Raw genomic sequence first — 20255 nt, forward strand, 5'->3', positions numbered from 1 at the left:
GCCATTCTAATCGGGAGTTAGCCATTTTAAGCGGCTACACTAATCACTTCACAAATTTAGAAAAGACCTTACGTTGTTTTTATAGAACTGTTTAACTATTATAAAAAGGCATTTTTCTCTTGGAATACAATGCGATAAATTCTGTGTGAATAATAAAGTTTCCTTTAATACTCGTCAGTGGAATCGCTCCTGGAGTGAAGATGCCTTTCCTCACAGTTTACAAATTGAAAAATAGTTGGGGTCTCAATATGAATTGGGATCTGGTTCAGGTACCATAACAGGAAAAATTGAGTAGACGAGGGCTGGGATTTTCCTGCCCTTCCCATTAGTCGAGGGATGGGATCCTGTGGTGATGCATGCCACTGGCTGACCAGGAAAATTCCACTGGCTGGACTAGAACATTCCACTGGCTGGACTAGAATATTCCACTGGCTGGACTAGAATATTCCACGGGCTGGACTAGAATATTCCACTGGCTGGACTGGAACATTCCACTGGCTGGACTGGAACATTCCACTGGCTGGACTGGAACATTCCACGGGCTGGACTGGAACATTCCACGGGCTGGACTGGAAAATTCCACTGACTGGACTAGAACATTCCACTGGCTGGACTAGAACATTCCACTGGCTGGACTGGAACATTCCACTGGCTGGACTAGAACATTCCACGGGCTGGACTAGAACATTCCACTGGCTGGACTGGAAAATTCCACGGGCTGGACTGGAACATTCCACGGGCTGGACTGGAACATTCCACTGGCTGGACTGGAACATTCCACTGGCTGGACTAGAACATTCCACGGGCTGGACTGGAACATTCCACTGGCTGGACTGGAAAATTCCACGGGCTGGACTGGAACATTCCACTGGCTGGACTAGAACATTCCACTGGCTGGACTAGAATATTCCACTGGCTGGACTGGAAAATTCCACGGGCTGGACTGGAACATTCCACGGGCTGGACTGGAACATTCCACTGGCTGGACTGGGACATTTCACCCCAGGCCTATTTTCCTTAGGCCGGAATTATCCCACCACACATGCCGCCCCCTCTTGCGTGGCCACCAAAGAACCCGCTGTGGAGAGTTGACTTCGGTGGGACCGGAACACACCGCGGGCAGGAAGCACGTGAAATTCCCACCTTGGTGTTCAGATTAATGAGCAGCGGTCGCATTGAAATGCACAATGGTTAAGGGGCTTTTGAGAGGTAGGGATGTTGCGGCCTGTCGAGGTGAGACCCGCCACGGTAGATTCAGTGGCCTAGCCAATGACTTTCAGTGGGAGTGGATGATCCTGGCAACAGGGGGGACTGGAAAATCCTGCCCAGAGTGTATATTGGGAGAATGTTTGCCCTGGCTGGGGAGAATAGAACTAGGGATCACAATCTCAGAGTGAGGGATCAACCATTGGTTACTGGGAGGTCTTGTGGTGCAGTGGGTCAGGTCCCTGGCTCTGAGTCAGAAATTCCAGGTTCGAGTCCCACCTTCGGACCTGACGGCCAAGAAAGGTGCGTTCAAAACGTGGCCAAACAGGCTGATTGTTCACCTGTAAATCCTTCCAAACGTGCCAATGGCCGGTGGTAAGAGCGGGAGAGACGCCTGGTCAGTCACACATGATGTGGAGTTGCGCCCTCTCAAGTTATAATGTGGGGATTTCAGATATATTATCGTGTATATATTTGGTGCAGTCAGCATGAAAAGTCTGGGTTACGGTGCGTATGACCGCTGCAGTCGTGTTTTTAAAAATCCTGTTTGCAAGGCAGCCAGAGGTGCAATTAAAGCATTGCAAAGGTTTGGGCTCATGTATTTATGCTTATATTAAGGGGGTTCCCTGAGGAGAGATAATTCGAAGGAAACAAAGTCCCCGAGCGAGCACATTTAACCACGTGTTTCCTGGCACTCGAGCGCTGAGAAACACGTGTTGAATAAGGGGCCTAAAGAGGGCCTGCGTCGCCAGTACCCCCTGTTGCAGCGAGCGATTGGGACGCCATTTTAAATGGGGCTGGATTCTCCGATCGCTGACGCCAAAATCGCATTCGGCGATCGGCCGGAAAATCCACGTTCACCATGTTTGCGATGCTCCACCGCCTCGAAAATGGCACACTCGGGGAGTACGCCGCACGCTGTCAGGACGGCCTCAGGATGTCACCTGAGGCCCTCTCCTGATGCTCCGTCCCCAATGGGCCGAGTCCCCGACGGCATCGCTCTCGCGTGCTCGCACCATTCAGGGATATCGCGTGGCGGCTGCGGTCTCAGTCGGGGGGACGCCACCACAGTTGGGAGAGGGGGCTGTTCCACTGTCAGAGGGGGCTTCAGCGGGGGCAGCGGGGACTGGTGGGGGGTGGTCCGGGGATGGTGGTGAGGTTGGTTACATGGTGGCAGTTTTTGGCAGACCGGATCCACCCACGACCGGCGCCATGTTGCATGGCGCGGCCGCCACAGGCCATCGCGGGCGGGATTCACCTTGCAATGTCTCGCGAGATTGTTTTGAATGTCACAAAGCATGGCGAGCCGGGTAGATACTGGGAGTGGGGGCTCCCGGCTTTCACCGCACACTGCACCGCAGGGAAATGTTTTTCTGGCACAGTGTGGCCGGAAGATTGCGGCCACTGTGTTCAGCTTTGCAAGGTGATGCAGTTAATGGGAGGAGCCAGGACTGAAGCAGTTTCTGGGGTTTCAGTGTAGTTTTAGGTTGGGATCTGAACAGAAGACAAGCAGCTGCTCCCAACACAGTTCAGTTAAAGATCTGTCTGTGGACACACGAGCGGTGTCTTTCCTAAACAGTTCAGTTAAAGCTTTGACTGGGGACAGGCCAGAAGCAGCTGACCTCAAGACAGTGAGTTAAAGATCTGCCGGTGAAAAGGGTTGGCAGGTTAAGAAATACGTTGAGACAGGCAAGAAACTGCAGCTGGTTCCTGAGGGATATCACTCTCTCAAAGTGGTTTATCCCTTTACAGCAAATATTTCTGAGTGTTCTAACTGTATTTCAAAGTGGATTTTGGTTTGAGATGGGTTTGTTTGAATGGGAGTAAAGATAGCGGTTAAGGGTTATTGTGTCACTGTATTCAGAAACATTGTTCAACTGATAATTGAAAGCTATTTGTATTGAAAAGGTTAAAGGTATTGAGACTGTGTTAGTAATAAAGTTTGTTTTAATATGCCATATCCCTGTTTGTGGGTGAAATCACTCCTGCAGCGAAGTACACTTTCCTCACAGTCATACAGGTTAAATAGAATATTGGGGTTTCTATCCGGTATCCTAGCAACTGTTGGGATCTGGTCCGGGATCGTAATAGGCCCGAATGAGACGGGGAACCTCCTTCTGCCAATCAACGCTCATTGGAGCTTGAAATGGCAGTTGACGTGTCGGAGTCAGCAGGGACGTATTCCGAACAATTCAGGAAATTCCGGGAATTCTCAGCAGATCTGTCAGCCTTCAGTTCTCGTAACTGGCAAGGTTTCAGGTTTTTTTTTAGCCAACCTGCATGATCTCGGACACGGTGTCAAGGAAGCGACAAAGAAAAAAAAAAACAGATGAAGAGCTACCATTAAAAACTTGATGTTGTCTTGTTCCCTCAGCTCTTGTTCAATATCCTGAACAGCAGCGGAAAGCGATGAGATTTCCTCCGTTATCTTCTCAATCCTCTCCTTCATCTCCTGACTCTTTTCCTCTTTCTCCAGTTTCAGACCTTCCAATACAATCCTCTCTTCCTCACGGAGAAACTGGTGAAGTTTCTCAAATTGGGCATTGATCTCTTTCTCTGCATTTATACCTTGGTCCTGGAGAAAGAGGACGGAGGTTGATAAATAGAAATGAACATTCCAAAAACGTTGTGCAGTTTTCTTCATAAGAATATTCATAGAATCCCTGCAGTGCAGAAGGAGCCCATTCGGCCCATCAAATCGACACCGACCCTCTGAAAGAGCACCTTACCTGGGCCCAATCCTCTGCCCCATCCCTGTAACCTTACCTAACCTTTTGGACACTGAGGGGCAATTTTGCATGGCCAATCCACCTAACCTGCACACCTTTGGGCTGTGGGAGGAAACCAGAGCACCCGGAGGAAACCCACGCAGACACGGGGAGAACGTGCAAACTCCGCACAGGAAGTTACCCAAGGCCGGAATTAAACCCGGGTCCCTGGCACTGTGAGGCTGCAATGCTGACCACTGAGCCACCGTGTCGCCCCGAGAGTAAAACCCTCTCTTCGGGGAGGCAGTGGTATTGTCGCTGAACTAGTAATTAAAAGAGCCAGGGAAATGCACCAGTGACCCAGGTTCAAATCCCACCAGGACAGGTGGTGAAATTTGTATTCAATAAAATCTGGAATTAAAAGTTTGATGACGACCATGAAACCATTGTCGATTGTCCTAAAAATCCATCTGGTTCACTAAGCCCTTTAGGGAAGGAAATCTGCCGTCCTTACCTGGTCTGGCCTACATGTGACTCCAGACCTACACCAATGTAGTTGGCTCTGTGCCCTCAGCGATACCCACATCCCTTAAATTAATTTCAAAACACTGAGGATTGTGTTGCTGTATTGTATTGAACTCGGGTTTTACCAGAACATGGAGATTTGCTGAAGTGATATTTTATTTTGGTGACGAATAGAACATAGAACACAGTGCAGAAGGAGGCCATTCGGCCCATCGAGTCTGCACCGATCCACTTAAGCCCTCACTTCCACCCTATCCCCCTAACCCAATGACCCCTCTTAACCCTTTTGGAGACGAAGGACAATTTAGCATGGCCAATCCACCTAACCTGCACATCTTTGGACTTGTGGGAGGAAACCGGAGCACCCGGAGGAAACCCACTCAGACACGGGGAGAACGTGCAGACTCCGCACAGACAGTGACCCAAGCCGGGAATCGAACCTGGGACCCTGAAGCTGTGAAGCAACAGTGCTAACCACTGTGTTACCCTGCTGCTCATAAATCCACCTAACCTTGAACTGAATATTGAACTGGTCAAAGAAAAAGAAAGAGTGACATCAAAAGTACCTGAATGTGGTTTAATATTTTCTCATAATCACTTCTCACAGCGTTACAGTCCTTCTTCTTGTCCTGGACTGGCTTCAGGAAGGTTCGCAGCTTCGCCTGAACAAAGAACATCAATTAACGTGAGCATACCATAAATATCTGAAAATTAAATTCCATTTGGTTTATACAATGGAAATTCTCACTGTCTTGAATATAGAAAATGAATAGGTTCCTGTTTTCTATTCACTGGGATGTGAGCACTGCTGTCCCGGCCAGAACAAATTCAAAATTCAATTCCAGAATGTGGGGCCCACTGACTAGACCAACATTATTGCCCATCCCTAATTGCCCCTTGACAAGGTGGTGCTGAGCTGCCTTCTTGACGCCACTGCAGTCCCTGAGGTGTAGGTACACCCACCGTGCTGTTCGGGAGGGAGCTCCAGGATTTGGACCCGGTGACACTGAAGGAACGGCCGATATATTTCCTAGTCAGGATGGGGAGTGACTTGGAGGGGAACCTCCAGGTGGGGGCGATCCCAGGTATCTGCTGCTCTTGTCCTTCTAGATGGTGGTGGCCGTGGGTTTGGAAGGTGCTGCCTGAGGAACCTCGGTGAGTTCCTGCAGTGAATCTTGTCGATGGTGCACACGGCTGACACTGTCCATCGGAGGGGGAGGGAGTGAATGTTTGTGGAAGGGACGCCAATCAAGCAGGGCTGCTTTGTCCTGGATGGTGTTGAGCTTCTTCAGTGCTGGAGCTGAGCTGATCCAGACAAATGGAGAGTTTATCATCTCACTCCTGACTTGTGCCTTCTAGACGGTGGACAAGCTTTGAGGAGTCAGAAGCTGAGTTACTTGCCGTAGGATTCCTAATTTCCAACCTGTTCTGATAGCCAGAGTATTTATATGGCTAGTCCAGTTCAGTTTGTGGTTAACGGTAACCCCAGATGTTGATTGGGGGGGTTCAGTGATGTAATGCCATTGAATGTCAAGGCCGTTGGTTAGATCCTCTCTTGTAGGAGATGGTCATTACCTGGCACTTGTGTAACGTGAATGTAACTTGCCACTTGTCAGCCCAAGCCTGGATATTGTCCAGGTCTTGCTACATATGGACATGGACTGCTTCATTATCTGGGGAGTCATGAATGGTGCTGAATATTGTCCAGTCATCACCAAACATCACCACTTCTGACCTTATGATGGATGGAAGGTGAAGGAGCTGGAGATGGTTGGGCCAAGGACACCACCCTGAGGAACTGCTGTACCTTAAGGAACTCCTGCAGTGATGTCCTGATGCTGCAACAATTGACCTCCAACCACCACAACATCTTCCTTTGTGCCGGGTATGACTCCAACCAGCAGAGAGTTTTCCCCCTGATTCCCATTCCCTCCAGTTTAGCTAGGGTTCCTCAATGCCATACTCGGTCGAATGCTACCTTGATGTCAAGGGCAGTCACTCTCTCCTCACTTCTGATATTCCGCTCTGTTGACCACTTTTGAATCAAGGCTGTAATGAGGTCAGGAGCTGAATGACTCTGGCAGAACCCAAACTGAGTGTTTGACCACCCCTAATTGCCCTTGACTGAGTGGCTTGCTAGGCCATTGCAGTGCCATCATGTCGCTGTGGATCTTGACTTACATGCAGACCTGTGAGCCAGATTTTTTCTTTTAAACAACAATCGTTTCACGTCATCATTAGATTTTTAAATCCAGATTTTAATTTCATCTGTCATAATGGAGTTTGATAGATTTTTGACATTAAGGATCATAAAATCAAATAATTGACTAGAGTTAAGACCCAGACCAGCCAGGATTTGATTGAATGGTAGGACAAACATTTAGAGGCCGAATTGACTCTTCCTGCCCTATGTGGAACTCTCCAGAATTTTATGAGGCCTCTTCTTCTTCACATTCAGCAGTTTGGGGTGGATTTGCAGATTGCTGTCTGGTGGTAAAGTTGGAACGAGGGATCAGCTGCTGTCCATAGGAACCATCTGATCTCCATTTGCTTTGCAAGCCAATCTGTGGTCTGAGGCATGGAGTTAACATTGAGGATATGTTGACTGTGAGAAATGAAGTATCGTTCCACTTATTCTCCTGTTGACCCTGTTGTCCTGCTTCTCTTTGGTAAGCAACCATGCAGTGGACGTCATTAGAACTTAGCGACACAGTTTAAAAAAAGGGGCGAAATTCTCCGTTATCGGCGGAAAGTCCGCCGATCGGCACAAAAAACGGCGCAAATCCCACTTGCGTCACGTCATAAAAATGGGACGATAGTCTCCGGCCCGAAATGGGCTAGCAGCGACGTAACGGGATCCGCGCTTGCCCAGTGGTTCACGCCGTGCAGCGTCATACGCGCTGCACGGCGTGACGGCTCATAAGGCCGCGCAGCTCCCCCCCACCCGACCGCAACACCCGACTGGATGGCTGGCCGTCGCTCAGCCCCGAGGTTCGAGTCACGCGATGTGGAGGCGCTCCTGGACGCGGTGGAGCAGAGGAGGGACGCCCTGTATCCCGGGCACGGTCGCAGAGTTGCCCCACGCCACAGCCGGCGTCTGTGGAGGGAAGTGGCAGAGGACGTCACCGCTGTGGCCCTGACACCACGGACAGGCACCCAGTGCCACAAGAAGGTGAACGACCTCGTCAGAGCAGGCAGGGTGAGCCTCCCCCATATCCCCCCTCCCCATATCCATACCCTCCCCCATATCCCCCCTCCCCCATATCCCCCCTGCCCCATATCCCCCCTGCCCCATATCCCCCCATATCCCCCCTCCCCCATATCCCCCCTCCCCCATATCCTGCCCCCTCCCCATATCCCATCAACACATATCCCCCATCCCCCCTCCCCCATATCCCCCTCCCCCATATCCCCCCTCCCCCATATCCCCCTCCCCATATCCACTCCACTTAATCCCCCCTCCCCCATATCCCCCCATCCCCATATCCCCCCTCCCCCATATCCCCCCTCCCCCATATCCCCCCTCCCCCATATTCCCCCTCCCCATATCCCCCCTCCCCCATATCCCCCCCTCCCCATATACCCCCGCCCCCATATCCCCCCTCCCCATATCCCCCCTCCCCCATATCCCCCATATCCCCCCTCCCCCATATCCCCCATATCCCCCTCCCATATCCCCCCTCCCCCATATCCCCCATATCCCCCTTCCCCATATCCCCGCTCCCCCATATCCCCCATATCCCCCCTCCCCCATATCCCCCATATCCCCCTCCCCCATATCCCCCTCCCCCATATCCCCCATATCCCCCCTCCCCCATATCCCCCCTCCCCCATATCCCCCACTCCCCCGTATCCCCCACTCCCCCATATCGCCCATATCCCCCCTCCCCCATATCCCCCACTCCCCCATATCCCCCACTCCCACATATCCCCCATATCCCCCCTCCCCCATATCCCCCATATCCCCCCTCCCGCATATCCCCCCTCCCCCATATCCCCCCTCCCCCATATCCCCCCTCCCCCATATCCCCCCTCCCCCATATCCCCCTCCCCCATATCCCCCCTCCCCCATATCCCCCATATCCCCCCTCCCCCATATCCCCCCTCCCCCATATCCCCCATATCCCCCTCCCCATATCCCCCTCCCCATATCCCCCATATCCCCCTCCCCCATATCCCCCATATCCCCCCTCCCCATATCCCCCCTCCCCCATATCCCCCATATCACCCCTCCCCATATCCCCCAACCCATATCCCCCATATCCCCCCTCCCCCATATCCCCCCTCCCCCATATCCCCCATATCCCCCCTCCCCATATCCCCCTCCCCATATCCCCCATATCCCCCTCCCCCATATCCCCCATATCCCCCCTCCCCATATCCCCCCCTCCCCCATATCCCCCATATCACCCCTCCCCATATCCCCCAACCCATATCCCCCATATCCCCCCTCCCCATATCCCCCCTCCCCATATCCCCCCTCCCCCATATACCCCCTCCCCCATACCCCCCCTCCCCCATATCCCCCATATCCCCCCTCCCCCATATCCCCCTCCCCCATATCCCCCCTCCCCCATATCCCCCCTCCCCCATATCCCCCCTCCCCCATATCCCCCCTCACCCATATCCCCATATCCCCCCTCCCCCATATCCCCCATATCCCCCCTACCCATATCCCCCCTCCCCAATATCCCCCATATCCCCCTCCCCCATATCCCCCCTCCCCCATATCCCCCCTCCACCATATCCCCCACTCCCCCATATCCCGCACTCCCCCATATCCCCCGTATCCCCCCTCCCCCATATCCCCCACTCCCCCATATCCCCCACTCCCCCATATCCCCCCTCCCCATATCCCCCCTCCCCCATATCCCCCCTCCCCCATATCCCCCTCCCCCATATCCCCCCTCCCCCATATCCCCCCTCCCCCATATCCCCCATATCCCCCCTCCCCCATATCCCCCCTCCCCAATATCCCCCCTCCCCATATCCCCCTCCCCCATATCCCCCATATCCCCCCTCCTCCATATCCCACCTCCCCCATATCCCCCTCCCCCATATCCCCCATATCCCCCCTCCCCCATATCCCCTCTCTCCCATATCCCCCCTCCCCCATATCCCCCTTCCCCATATCCCCCCTCCCCCATATCCCCCCTCCCCCATATTCCCCCTCCCCCATATCCCCCATATCCCCCCTCCCCCATATCCCCCCTCCCCATATCCCCCATATCCCCCCTCCCCCATATCCCCCCTATCCCCCCTCCCCCATATCCCCCCACCCCCATATCCCCCATAACCCCCCTCCCCCATATCCCCCCTCCCCATATCCCCCTCCCCCATATCCCCCTCCCCATATCCCCCCCTCCCCCATATCCTCCCCCCTCCCCCATATCCCGCCTCCCCCATATCCCCCCATCCCCCCTCCCCCATATCCCCCCTCCCCCATATCCCCCTCCACCATATCCGCCCTCCCCCATATCCCCCCTCCCCCCTCCACCATATCCCCCCTCCCCCATATCCCCCTCACCCATATCTCCCCTCCCCCATATCCCCCCTCCCCATATCCCCCCTCCCCCATATCCCCCCCTCCCCATATACCCCCGCCCCCATATCCCCCCTCCCCATATCCCCCCTCCCCCATATCCCCCATATCCCCCCTCCCCCATATCCCCCATATCCCCCTCCCATATCCCCCCTCCCCCATATCCCCCATATCCCCCTTCCCCATATCCCCGCTCCCCCATATCCCCCATATCCCCCCTCCCCCATATCCCCCATATCCCCCTCCCCCATATCCCCCCTCCCCCATATCCCCCATATCCCCCCTCCCCCATATCCCCCCTCCCCCATATCCCCCACTCCCCCGTATCCCCCACTCCCCCATATCGCCCATATCCCCCCTCCCCCATATCCCCCACTCCCCCATATCCCCCACTCCCCCATATCCCCCATATCCCCCCTCCCCCATATCCCCCATATCCCCCCTCCCGCATATCCCCCCTCCCCTAATATCACCCCTCCCCCATATCCCCCCTCCCCCATATCCCCCCTCCCCCATATCCCCCTCCCCCATATCCCCCCTCCCCCATATCCCCCATATCCCCCCTCCCCCATATCCCCCCTCCCCCATATCCCCCATATCCCCCCTCCCCATATCCCCCTCCCCATATCCCCCATATCCCCCTCCCCATATCCCCCATATCCCCCCTCCCCATATCCCCCCTCCCCCATATCCCCCATATCACCCCTCCCCATATCCCCCAACCCATATCCCCCATATCCCCCCTCCCCCATATCCCCCTCCCCCATATCCCCCATATCCCCCCTCCCCATATCCCCCTCCCCATATCCCCCATATCCCCCTCCCCCATATCCCCCATATCCCCCCTCCCCATATCCCCCCTCCCCCATATCCCCCATATCACCCCTCCCCATATCCCCCAACCCATATCCCCCATATCCCCCCTCCCCCATATCCCCCCTCCCCATATCCCCCCTCCCCATATCCCCCCAGTATCCCCCCTCCCCCATATCCCCCACCTCCCCCATATCCCCCTCCATATCCCCCTCCCCCATATCCCCCCTCCCCCATATCCCCCCTCCCCCATACCCCCCCTCCCCCATATCCCCCCTCACCCATATCCCCATATCCCCCCTCCCCCATATCCCCCCTCCCCATATCCCCCCTCCCCAATATCCCCCATATCCCCCTCCCCCATATCCCCCCTCCCCCATATCCCCCATATCCCCCCTCCACCATATCCCCCACTCCCCCATATCCCGCACTCCCCCATATCCCCCGTATCCCCCCTCCCCCATATCCCCCACTCCCCCATATCCCCCACTCCCCCATATCCCCCCTCCCCCATATCCCCCCTCCCCCATATCCCCCCTCCCCCATATCCCCCCTCCCCCATATCCCCCCTCCCCCATATCCCCCCCTCCCCCATATCCCCCATATCCCCCCTCCCCCATATCCCCCCTCCCCCATATCCCCCATATCCCCCCTCCCCATATCCCCCTCCCCCATATCCCCCATATCCCCCCTCCTCCATATCCCACCTCCCCCATATCCCCCCTCCCCCATATCCCCCATATCCCCCCTCCCCCATATCCCCTCTCTCCCATATCCCCCCTCCCCCATATCCCCCTTCCCCATATCCCCCCTCCCCCATATCCCCCCTCCCCCATATTCCCCCTCCCCCATATCCCCCATATCCCCCCTCCCCCATATCCCCCCTCCCCATATCCCCCATATCCCCCTCCCCCATATCCCCCCTATCCCCCCTCCCCCATATCCCCCCACCCCCATATCCCCCATAACCCCCCTCCCCCATATCCCCCCTCCCCATATCTCCCTCCCCCATATCCCCCTCCCCATATCCCCCCCTCCCCCATATCCTCCCCCCTCCCCCATATCCCGCCTCCCCCATATCCCCCCATCCCCCCTCCCCCATATCCCCCCTCCCCCATATCCCCCCTCCCCCATATCCGCCCTCCCCCATATCCCCCCTCCCCCCTCCACCATATCCCCCCTCCCCCATATCCCCCTCACCCATATCTCCCCTCCCCCATATCCCCCCTCCCCATATCCCCCCTCCCCCATATCCCCCCTCCCCCATATCCCCCCCGCCCCCATATCCCCCCTCCCCCATATCCCCCCCTCCCCCATATCCCCCCCATATCCCCCCTCCCCCATATCCCCCCTCCCCCATATCCCCCCTCCCCTGTCCCACATATCCCCCCTCCCCCATATCCCCCCTCCCCCATATCCCCCCTCCCCCATATCCCCAAGTGAATCCAGCCCTAACCTTAACCTCTGCAATGCACGCGCAACCGATGGCGTGCATTCATACACCTGCCTAACACTGTTGCCTTTTACCCCTGCCACCCCCCCCCCACAGGAGAAGCGCGCACACAACAATAGGGAGCATGTGAGGACTGGAGGAGGGCCCGCTGATGAGAGGCCACTGACCGTACACGAGGAAAGGGCCCTGGAACTTGCTGGCGGACCTGAGGACCGGGAGGTTGCTGATGCAGAGGTCGGGGGCCCACCAGCAAGTGAGCCACCGAAAGCCCGTCCCCATATCCCCCCTCCCCTATATCCCCCTCCCCCGTATCACCTGATCACTGCCTGATGTCTAACCATGCATGCTTCATTGTGTACCGCAGGACCAAACGTCCAGGCACCCATCCCCGCAGATGCAGACCGCCCGCAGGATGCCCCTCGGAGACCACAGGAGACGGAGAGACCCGGACCCTCCAGCATGCGACGCCTGCAGGATGCCCCTCGCACACCACGGGAGACGGAGAGACCCGCACCCTCCAGCATGCGACGCCCGCAGGATGCCCCTCGGAGACCACAGGAGACGGAGAGACCCGGACCCTCCAGCATGCGACGCCCGCAGGATGCCCCTCGGAGACCACGGGAGACGGAGAGACCCGGACCCTCCAGCATGCGACGCCTGCAGGATGCCCCTCGGAGACCACGGGAGACGGAGAGACCCGGACCCTCCAGCATGCGACGCCCGCAGGATGCCCCTCGCACACCACGGGAGACGGAGAGACCCGGACCCTTCAGCATGCGACGCCCGCAGGATGCCCCTCGGAGACCATGGGAGACGGAGAGACCCGGACCCTCCAGCATGCGACGCCCGCAGGATGCCCCTCGCACACCACGGGAGACGGAGAGACCCGGACCCTCCAGCATGCGACGCCCGCAGGATGCCCCTCGGAGACCACGGGAGACGGAGAGACCCGGACCATCCAGCATGCGACGCCCGCAGGATGCCCCTCGCACACCACGGGAGACGGAGAGACCCGGACCCTCCAGCATGCGACGCCCGCAGGATGCCCCTCGGAGACCACGGGAGACGGAGAGACCCGGACCCTCCAGCATGCGACGCCCGCAGGATGCCCCTCGGAGACCACGGGAGACGGAGAGACCCAGACCCTCCAGCATGCGACGCCCGCAGGATGCCCCTTGGAGACCACGGGAGACGGAGAGACCCGGACCCTCCAGCATGCGACGCCCGCAGGATGCCCCTCGCACACCACGGGAGACGGAGAGACCTGGAGCAACAGGGAGGCGACACCCCCGTCACGTGCGGGAGCGACCACCCAGCGATGAGGGGGGCAGCCACAGGCCCCCGTCACATCCGAGCCAGGACACCACTACCCAGGACACCACTACCCAGGACACCACTACCCAGGACACCACTACCCAGGACACCACTACCCAGGACACCACTACCCAGGACACCCCTACCCGGGACAGCACTACCCAGGACACCACTACCCAGGACACCACTACCCAGGACACCCCTACCCGGGACAGCACTACCCAGGAAACCCCTACCCGGGACAGCACTACCCAGGACAGCACTACCCAGGACAGCACTACCCAGGACACCCCTACCCGGGAAGACGAAATACCGGACAGTGACTCAGAGTGGATGGGTGGAGACGAACCCCCACCCCAAAGTGCCATGGAGTCAGAGTGGGACGAAGAGCACGACACAACGCCACTGCTGTCACCAACACCCTCCACCATCGCAGAAACACTCACCACGGTTGGGCACTTTAGTGATGAGGCGTCTGGTACACTCACTGGTGCGCACAACACAGCCATCCCGGTACAGCAGGTGGAGGTAGGAGCAGCAGAGGGACCGGGCGGTCGGAGGGCAGCCCAGGCCAAGCGAACATCTGCCGCCCAGATGGATCCCGGGTTCCTGCAGTTACCACACCCACACATAGACCCGATGCAACCATCGACCCGGAGCCGAGCGAAGAGGGTGACGGGCGGCTTGCGGCGGCTGCGGTCGCAGGTGGAGGAGTCCACCCGCGTCCAGGAGCTGGGAGTGGTCCCGGTCATGCGTGCCAACCAGGCTGACACCACACGGGTGGCGTCCGCGGTGGAGGCAATGGTTGCGACGGTGTCAGACATGGAGAACGGTTTGCGAGGCCTGGGGCCTTCCGTGCAGGCGGCGTCTGTGGCCCAGGAAATGGCTGCCCTCTCACAGGAGGCCATGAGCCAGTGCCAGCGCCAGATGGCAGAGGCGCTCAATGCCATAGCCCAGTATCTGCAGGCCATGGCCCAGTCTCAGCAGGCCATGGCCCAGTCTCTGCAGGCCATGGCCCAGTCTCAGCAGGCCATCGCTGAGGGCATCGGCGCCAGTGGCCATGTGCGAGCCGGCGTTGCACTGTCACAGACAGGGTTGGCCAACACCCTAGGCTCCATGGCTGCAAACCTGCAGACCCCTGTCGATACCAGCACGGGCCTCCAGGACTGGCAGCGCCAGATGTCGGGGGGGCGTCGGATGGCCAGTCCGTTCGCATCCTCCACCCATGTAGAGGCCTGGGGGCCATCGGGCACCCCGAGGGAGGAGGAGGTGGTGTGGTCCGTCCCGGCTCCCTCTGTAGGGGAGGTCCCGGTACACCGCGACACCTCGGACTCCCCTAATTCCGTCCCAGGTGCATCGGGTGGGCAACGGGCAGGACAGGCTGGCAGCTCGCCTTCCCAGTCGCCCGGGCCGCAGCCTGGCCCATCTAGGCCAGGACGCCCCAGGAAACGGCCGCCAAAGGGATCCAGTGTCAGAGGGCAGGAATCACAGGAGTCCACCTCCAGTTCTGCTGTACCGTCTGGGGAACCACGTAGACGTAGTCAAAGGGCCCGTAAGGCCAAACAATTAGACACTGAGTAAGTTGGCACGGGTGCAGGGCACAGATGGGTTTTAGGGGCTAGGGCACGTGCATGAACTCCTTTGGTTATTAAAGTCAATGTTACACCTACCGAAGCTGCCTTTGTGCTCTGTTCAAAGTGTGCGGGCGTGTCATGTACGTTGAGCGCAAGTGTGTGTGTGAGGGGTGGTCTTACCTCAGCCCCAGGTGAGTCTGCCCCCTTCCCCCTGGGCAGCCATCAACATCCCCCCGGGCAGAGGACGGGACCGTGCGCTGCAGTGTCACAGCCGCATGCAGGGATGGTCCGGGTGGATGGTGGTACTATGACTATGGGTCAGACAAAGTCCAACGATGTAGAGCCAGGAGCTCATCGCAGGGCGGGTTGTCATCATCCTCCATGGCCTGCGATAGACACGCGTCCACCCGCAACTGTGTGAGCCCGGCCCGTTGTGCCGCCGGTGGATCGGCAATGGGGGGGGGGGGGGGGGGTGTGCATGCGGGTGGGGTGTGTGGGGTTGGGGAGGGGGGTGAGGGTGCTGGGTGGGTGAATGGGTGTGGGGTGTGGGTGGTCGGCTGTTGCCATGGTGTGCGGTCTGTGGCCATACTACCCGATTCCCACGCCCATCTAGTCAGTGAAGCGGGCGGCTATCAGTCTGTCCCGTGCCCGCTGGGCCAGCCGGTAACGGTGGACAGCCACCCGCCTGTGTCTACCCCGTCTGCCCTGACCATTGCCCCATCCCCCTCATCTGGGGAGGACTATGCCTCTTCCTGCTGCTCCTCCACTCCGCCCTCCTCTGCCTGCGGCACATCGCCCCTCTGCTGGGCTATGTTGTGCAGGAAGCAGCACACCACAATGATGCGGCCGGCCCTATCTGACCGATACTGGAGGGCGCCCCCAGAGAGGTCCAGGCACCTGAAACGCATCTTCAGCACGCCAAAGCACCTCTCGATCACTCCCCTTGTCGCTACATGGGCATCATTGTAGCGGTTCTCCGCCTCATTGCGTGGCCTCCGTATAGGCGTCATCAGCCACGATCGCAATGGGTACCACCTGTCGCCCAGCAACCAGCCCCTCAGCCGGGGATGGCGTCCCTCGTACATGCTGGGGATGGATGACCGCGACAACACGAATGAGTCGTGTACACTGCCTGGGTGACGGGCGCAGACGTGCAGGATCATCATGCGGTGGTCGCAGACCATCTGTACGTTCATCAAATAGGTCCCCTTCCTATTGGTGAACACGGCCCTGTTATCTGCAGGTGGCTGCACGGCGACGTGCATCCCATCGATCGCGCCCTGGACCATGGGGAACCCGGCCACGGCAGAGAAGCCCACGGCCCGGGCATCTTGGCTGGCCCGGTCCACGGGGAAGCGGATGTAGCGATGCGCCATGGCATAAAGGGCATCTGTCACTGCCCGGATGCACCGATGCACCGATGTCTGCGATATGCCGGACAGGTCCCCACTCGGTGCCTGGAATGACCCCGTTGCATAAAAGTTCAGGGCCGCCGTAACCTTGACGGACACGGGGAGAGGGTGTCCCCCGCCAGTGCCAAGCGGTGACAGGTGTGCCAGCAGGTGGCAGATGTGTGCCACGGTTTCCCGGCTCATCCGGAGTCTCCTCCTGCATTCCCGGTCCGTGAGAACCTGGTATGACAGCCGGGGCCGGTACACACGGGGCGCCCTCGGGTGCCTCCGTTGCCGTGGGGCCGCGACGTCCTCCTCCCCCTCCTCGTCCTGTCGGTCAGGTGTCCCTCCGGCCTGGGCGGCTGCCGCCTGCCCCTCTGCGGCAGCCTGCGCCGCCTCTCTGGCACGCTCCTCCTCCTCCTCCTCCTCCTCCTCCTCATCCAGGGCAACATAGACATGAGCGGCTGCCACCACGGCGGCCAACATCGCTGGATGATCTGAAAACATGACGGCCTGGTGGGGGGGAGGAGAACGACGACATGTCATCATTGCCCATATCCCCTCCTCCCCCCAGCCAGGTGGCATGGACCGCATGGGTCCAACTGTTGGAGGCTGGCACCTGGCCAGGTGGACCAACTCATTTGCCCTCCCATCACCCTCCTCGGCACGGACCACCCCCCAACCTCCACCCCAGCACGGACTCCCCCAACCCCCAACCTCCACCCCAGCACGGACCCCCCCCAACCTCCACCCCGGCACGGACCCCCTCCCCAAACTCCACCCCAGCACGGACCCCCCTAACCCCCAACCTCCACCCCAGCACAGACCCCCCCCAACCCCTAACCTCCACCCCGGCACGGACCCCAACCCCCAACCTCCACCCCAGCACGGACCCCCTCCCGAACCTCCACCCCGGCACGGACCCCCTCCCCAACCTCCACCCCAGCACGGACCCCCCTACCCCCAACCTCCACCCCGGCACGGACCCCCTCCCCAACCTCCACCCCAGCACGGACCCCCCCCCCAACCCCCAACCTCCACCCCAGCACGGACCCCCTCCCCAACCTCCACCACAGCACGGACCCCCCCCAACCCCCAACCTCCACCCCGGCACGGACCCCCTCCCCAACCTCCACCCCAGCACGGACCCCCCCCAACCCCCAACCTCCACCCCGGCACGGACCCCCTCCCCAACCTCCACCCCAGCACGGACCCCCTCCCCAACCTCCACCCCAGCACGGACCCCCCCCAACCCCCAACCTCCACCCCAGCACGGACCCCCTCCCCAACCTCCACCCCGGCTCGGACACCCTCCCCAACCTCCACCCCGGCACGGACCCCCTCCCCAACCTCCACCCCAGCACGGACCCGCCCAACCCCCAACCCCCAACCTCCACCCCGGCACGGACCCCCTCCCCAACCTCCACCCCAGCACGGACCCCCTCCCCAACCTGCACCCCGGCACGGACCCCCTCCCCAACCTCCACCCCAGCACGGACCCACCCCCCAACCTCCACCCCAGCACGGACCCCCTCCTCAACCTCCACCCCGGCACGGACCCCTTCCCCAACCTCCACCCCGGCACGGACCCCCTCCCCAACCTCCACCCCAGCACGGACCCCCCCAACCCCCAACCCCCAACCTCCACCCCGGCACGGACCCCCTCCCCAACCTCCACCCCAGCACGGACCCCCTCCCCAACCTGCACCCCGGCACGGACCCCCTCCCCAACCTCCACCCCAGCACGGACCCACCCCCCAACCTCCACCCCAGCACGGACCCCCTCCCCAACCTCCACCCCGGCACGGACCCCCTCCCCAACCTCCACCCTGGCACGGACCCCCTCCCCAACCTCCACCCCAGCACGGACCCCCCCCAACCCCCAACCTCCACCCCGGCACGGACCCCCTCCCCAACCTCCACCCCAGCACGGACCCCCCCCAACCCCCAACCTCCAGCCCGGCACGGACCCCCTCCCCATCCTCCACCCCAGCACGGACCCCCTCCCCAACCTCCACCCCGGCACGGACCCCCTCCCCAACCTCCACCCCGGCACGGACCCCCTCCCCAACCTCCACCCCAGCACGGACCCCCCCAACCCCCAACCTCCACCCCGGCACGGACCCCCTCCCCAACCTCCACCCCAGCACGGACCCCCCCCAACCCCCAACCCGGCACGGACCCCCTCCCGGCACTCCCCCGGCGCCCAGCCTACTCTAACCACCCCCCCACCCCCCCCCCCCCCCCGCCGCACACACACACAAGCCGAGACACACCTCTCCTCATGCAATCAGTCTGCGGCCACGCCATCGCCTGCCCAGAGCCAACCCCCCAGGCCGTCACTCACCTCCACGCTGGTCTGCGTGAGCCTGGAGCACCGGGTCACGCCGATTAAAAGGAGGTTTGATTCACGTCACGTCGGCCCATCCGGAAGGGAGAATATCGTCAGGCCGAAAATCGGCTGCCTTGCGCAGACCCGCGACATTCTCCGCGGCAGCGGCGCCATTAAAGCCCCGCCGACTTTTCTCCCTTCGGAGACTTCGGCAACCGGCGGGGGCGGGATTCACGGCGGCCAACGGCCATTCTCCTACCCGCCGGGGGTCGGAGAATGACGCCCAAGGCCTCTCACATTGAAGATGGAGATAGGAAATGTTTTTCTTCTCAGAGAGTGTATTTTTGGAACTCTCTCCCGCCCCCCTACCCCCAGGGAGCAGTGGAGGCAGGCTCAATGAATATTTTTCACAGATGTAGACAGGGTGTACACTAACAAGGGGAGTCAAAAGTTTCATTCGACCTGGGAGATTACAGGGATCAATAGCCCGTATGAGAGCTGAGGGGGGTGCATATCGACATGACTTGCCCTGACCTTCAATAATGCTATCGCAATCCCATCGACCAGCAAAAGTTGCAAATGCTATTGTTTTCCCCAGTTTTAGATTTCTTTTGATAATAATGAAAACACTTTTACCGCTGGTCTGATTTGTTTAATCATAGTTACAGAGTTTTACACCACAGAACGAGACCCTTCAGCCCACCGTGACTGTGCCGGCCATTGGGACCTAATCTATTCTAATCCCATTTCCCAGCACTTGGCGGCCTTCTTGAAAGTGAACCCTTGGAAAGCAACGGGTCCTGACGGCGTCCCTGGTCGTGCAGTCAGATCCTGCGCGGACCAACTGGCGGGTGTGTTCGTGGACATCTGCAACCTCTCCCTACTCCGTTCCGAGGTTAAAGAAACTATCACAGCGGTGCCAAAGACGTACCAGGCAATGCGCCTCAACAGCAACTGTCCAGTTGCCTTGACATCGATCATTATGAAGGGCTTCGAGAGGTCGGTCATGAGACACATCAACTCCACACTCCCAGAACCCCTTGATCCACTGCAATTCGCATAACGCCACAACCGGTCCACAGCAGACACCTTCTCCCTCGCCCGACACTCACCCTGGAGCATCTCGACAACAAGGACTCCTACATCAGATTCCTATTCACTGACTACAGCCCTGCCATCAACACCATAATCCCGGCCAATCTCATAAGACCCCAAAACCTATGACTTGGCTCCTCCTTCTGCAATTGGATCATCGACTTCCTGACCCATAGGCAACAACCAGCAAGGATAAACAACAACACCTCCTCCACAATAGTCCTCAATACCGGGGCCCCATAAGGCTGCGTACTTAGCCCCCTACTCTACTCCCTGTACAAACACGGCTGTGTGGCAAAATG

The 20255-nt window shown here is 59.2% G+C and overlaps 1 protein-coding gene across 1 annotated transcript in view; it reads right to left on the minus strand.

Moving 5' to 3' along the window:
- LOC140389164 (uncharacterized) overlaps nt 1-20255 on the minus strand; it is a 119168-nt gene that overhangs the window by 60403 nt on the left and 38510 nt on the right. Inside the window, exons 5-6 of the mRNA XM_072473325.1 lie at nt 5006-5101; nt 3436-3781 (exon numbers count right to left, since the gene is read on the minus strand). Of these exons, the coding sequence (XP_072329426.1) occupies nt 3436-3781; nt 5006-5101 (442 nt within the window). The remainder of the gene's footprint in view (nt 1-3435; nt 3782-5005; nt 5102-20255) is intronic.

This window comes from Scyliorhinus torazame, chromosome 14 (assembly GCF_047496885.1).
Source record: "Scyliorhinus torazame isolate Kashiwa2021f chromosome 14, sScyTor2.1, whole genome shotgun sequence".
NCBI lineage: Eukaryota > Metazoa > Chordata > Chondrichthyes > Carcharhiniformes > Scyliorhinidae > Scyliorhinus > Scyliorhinus torazame.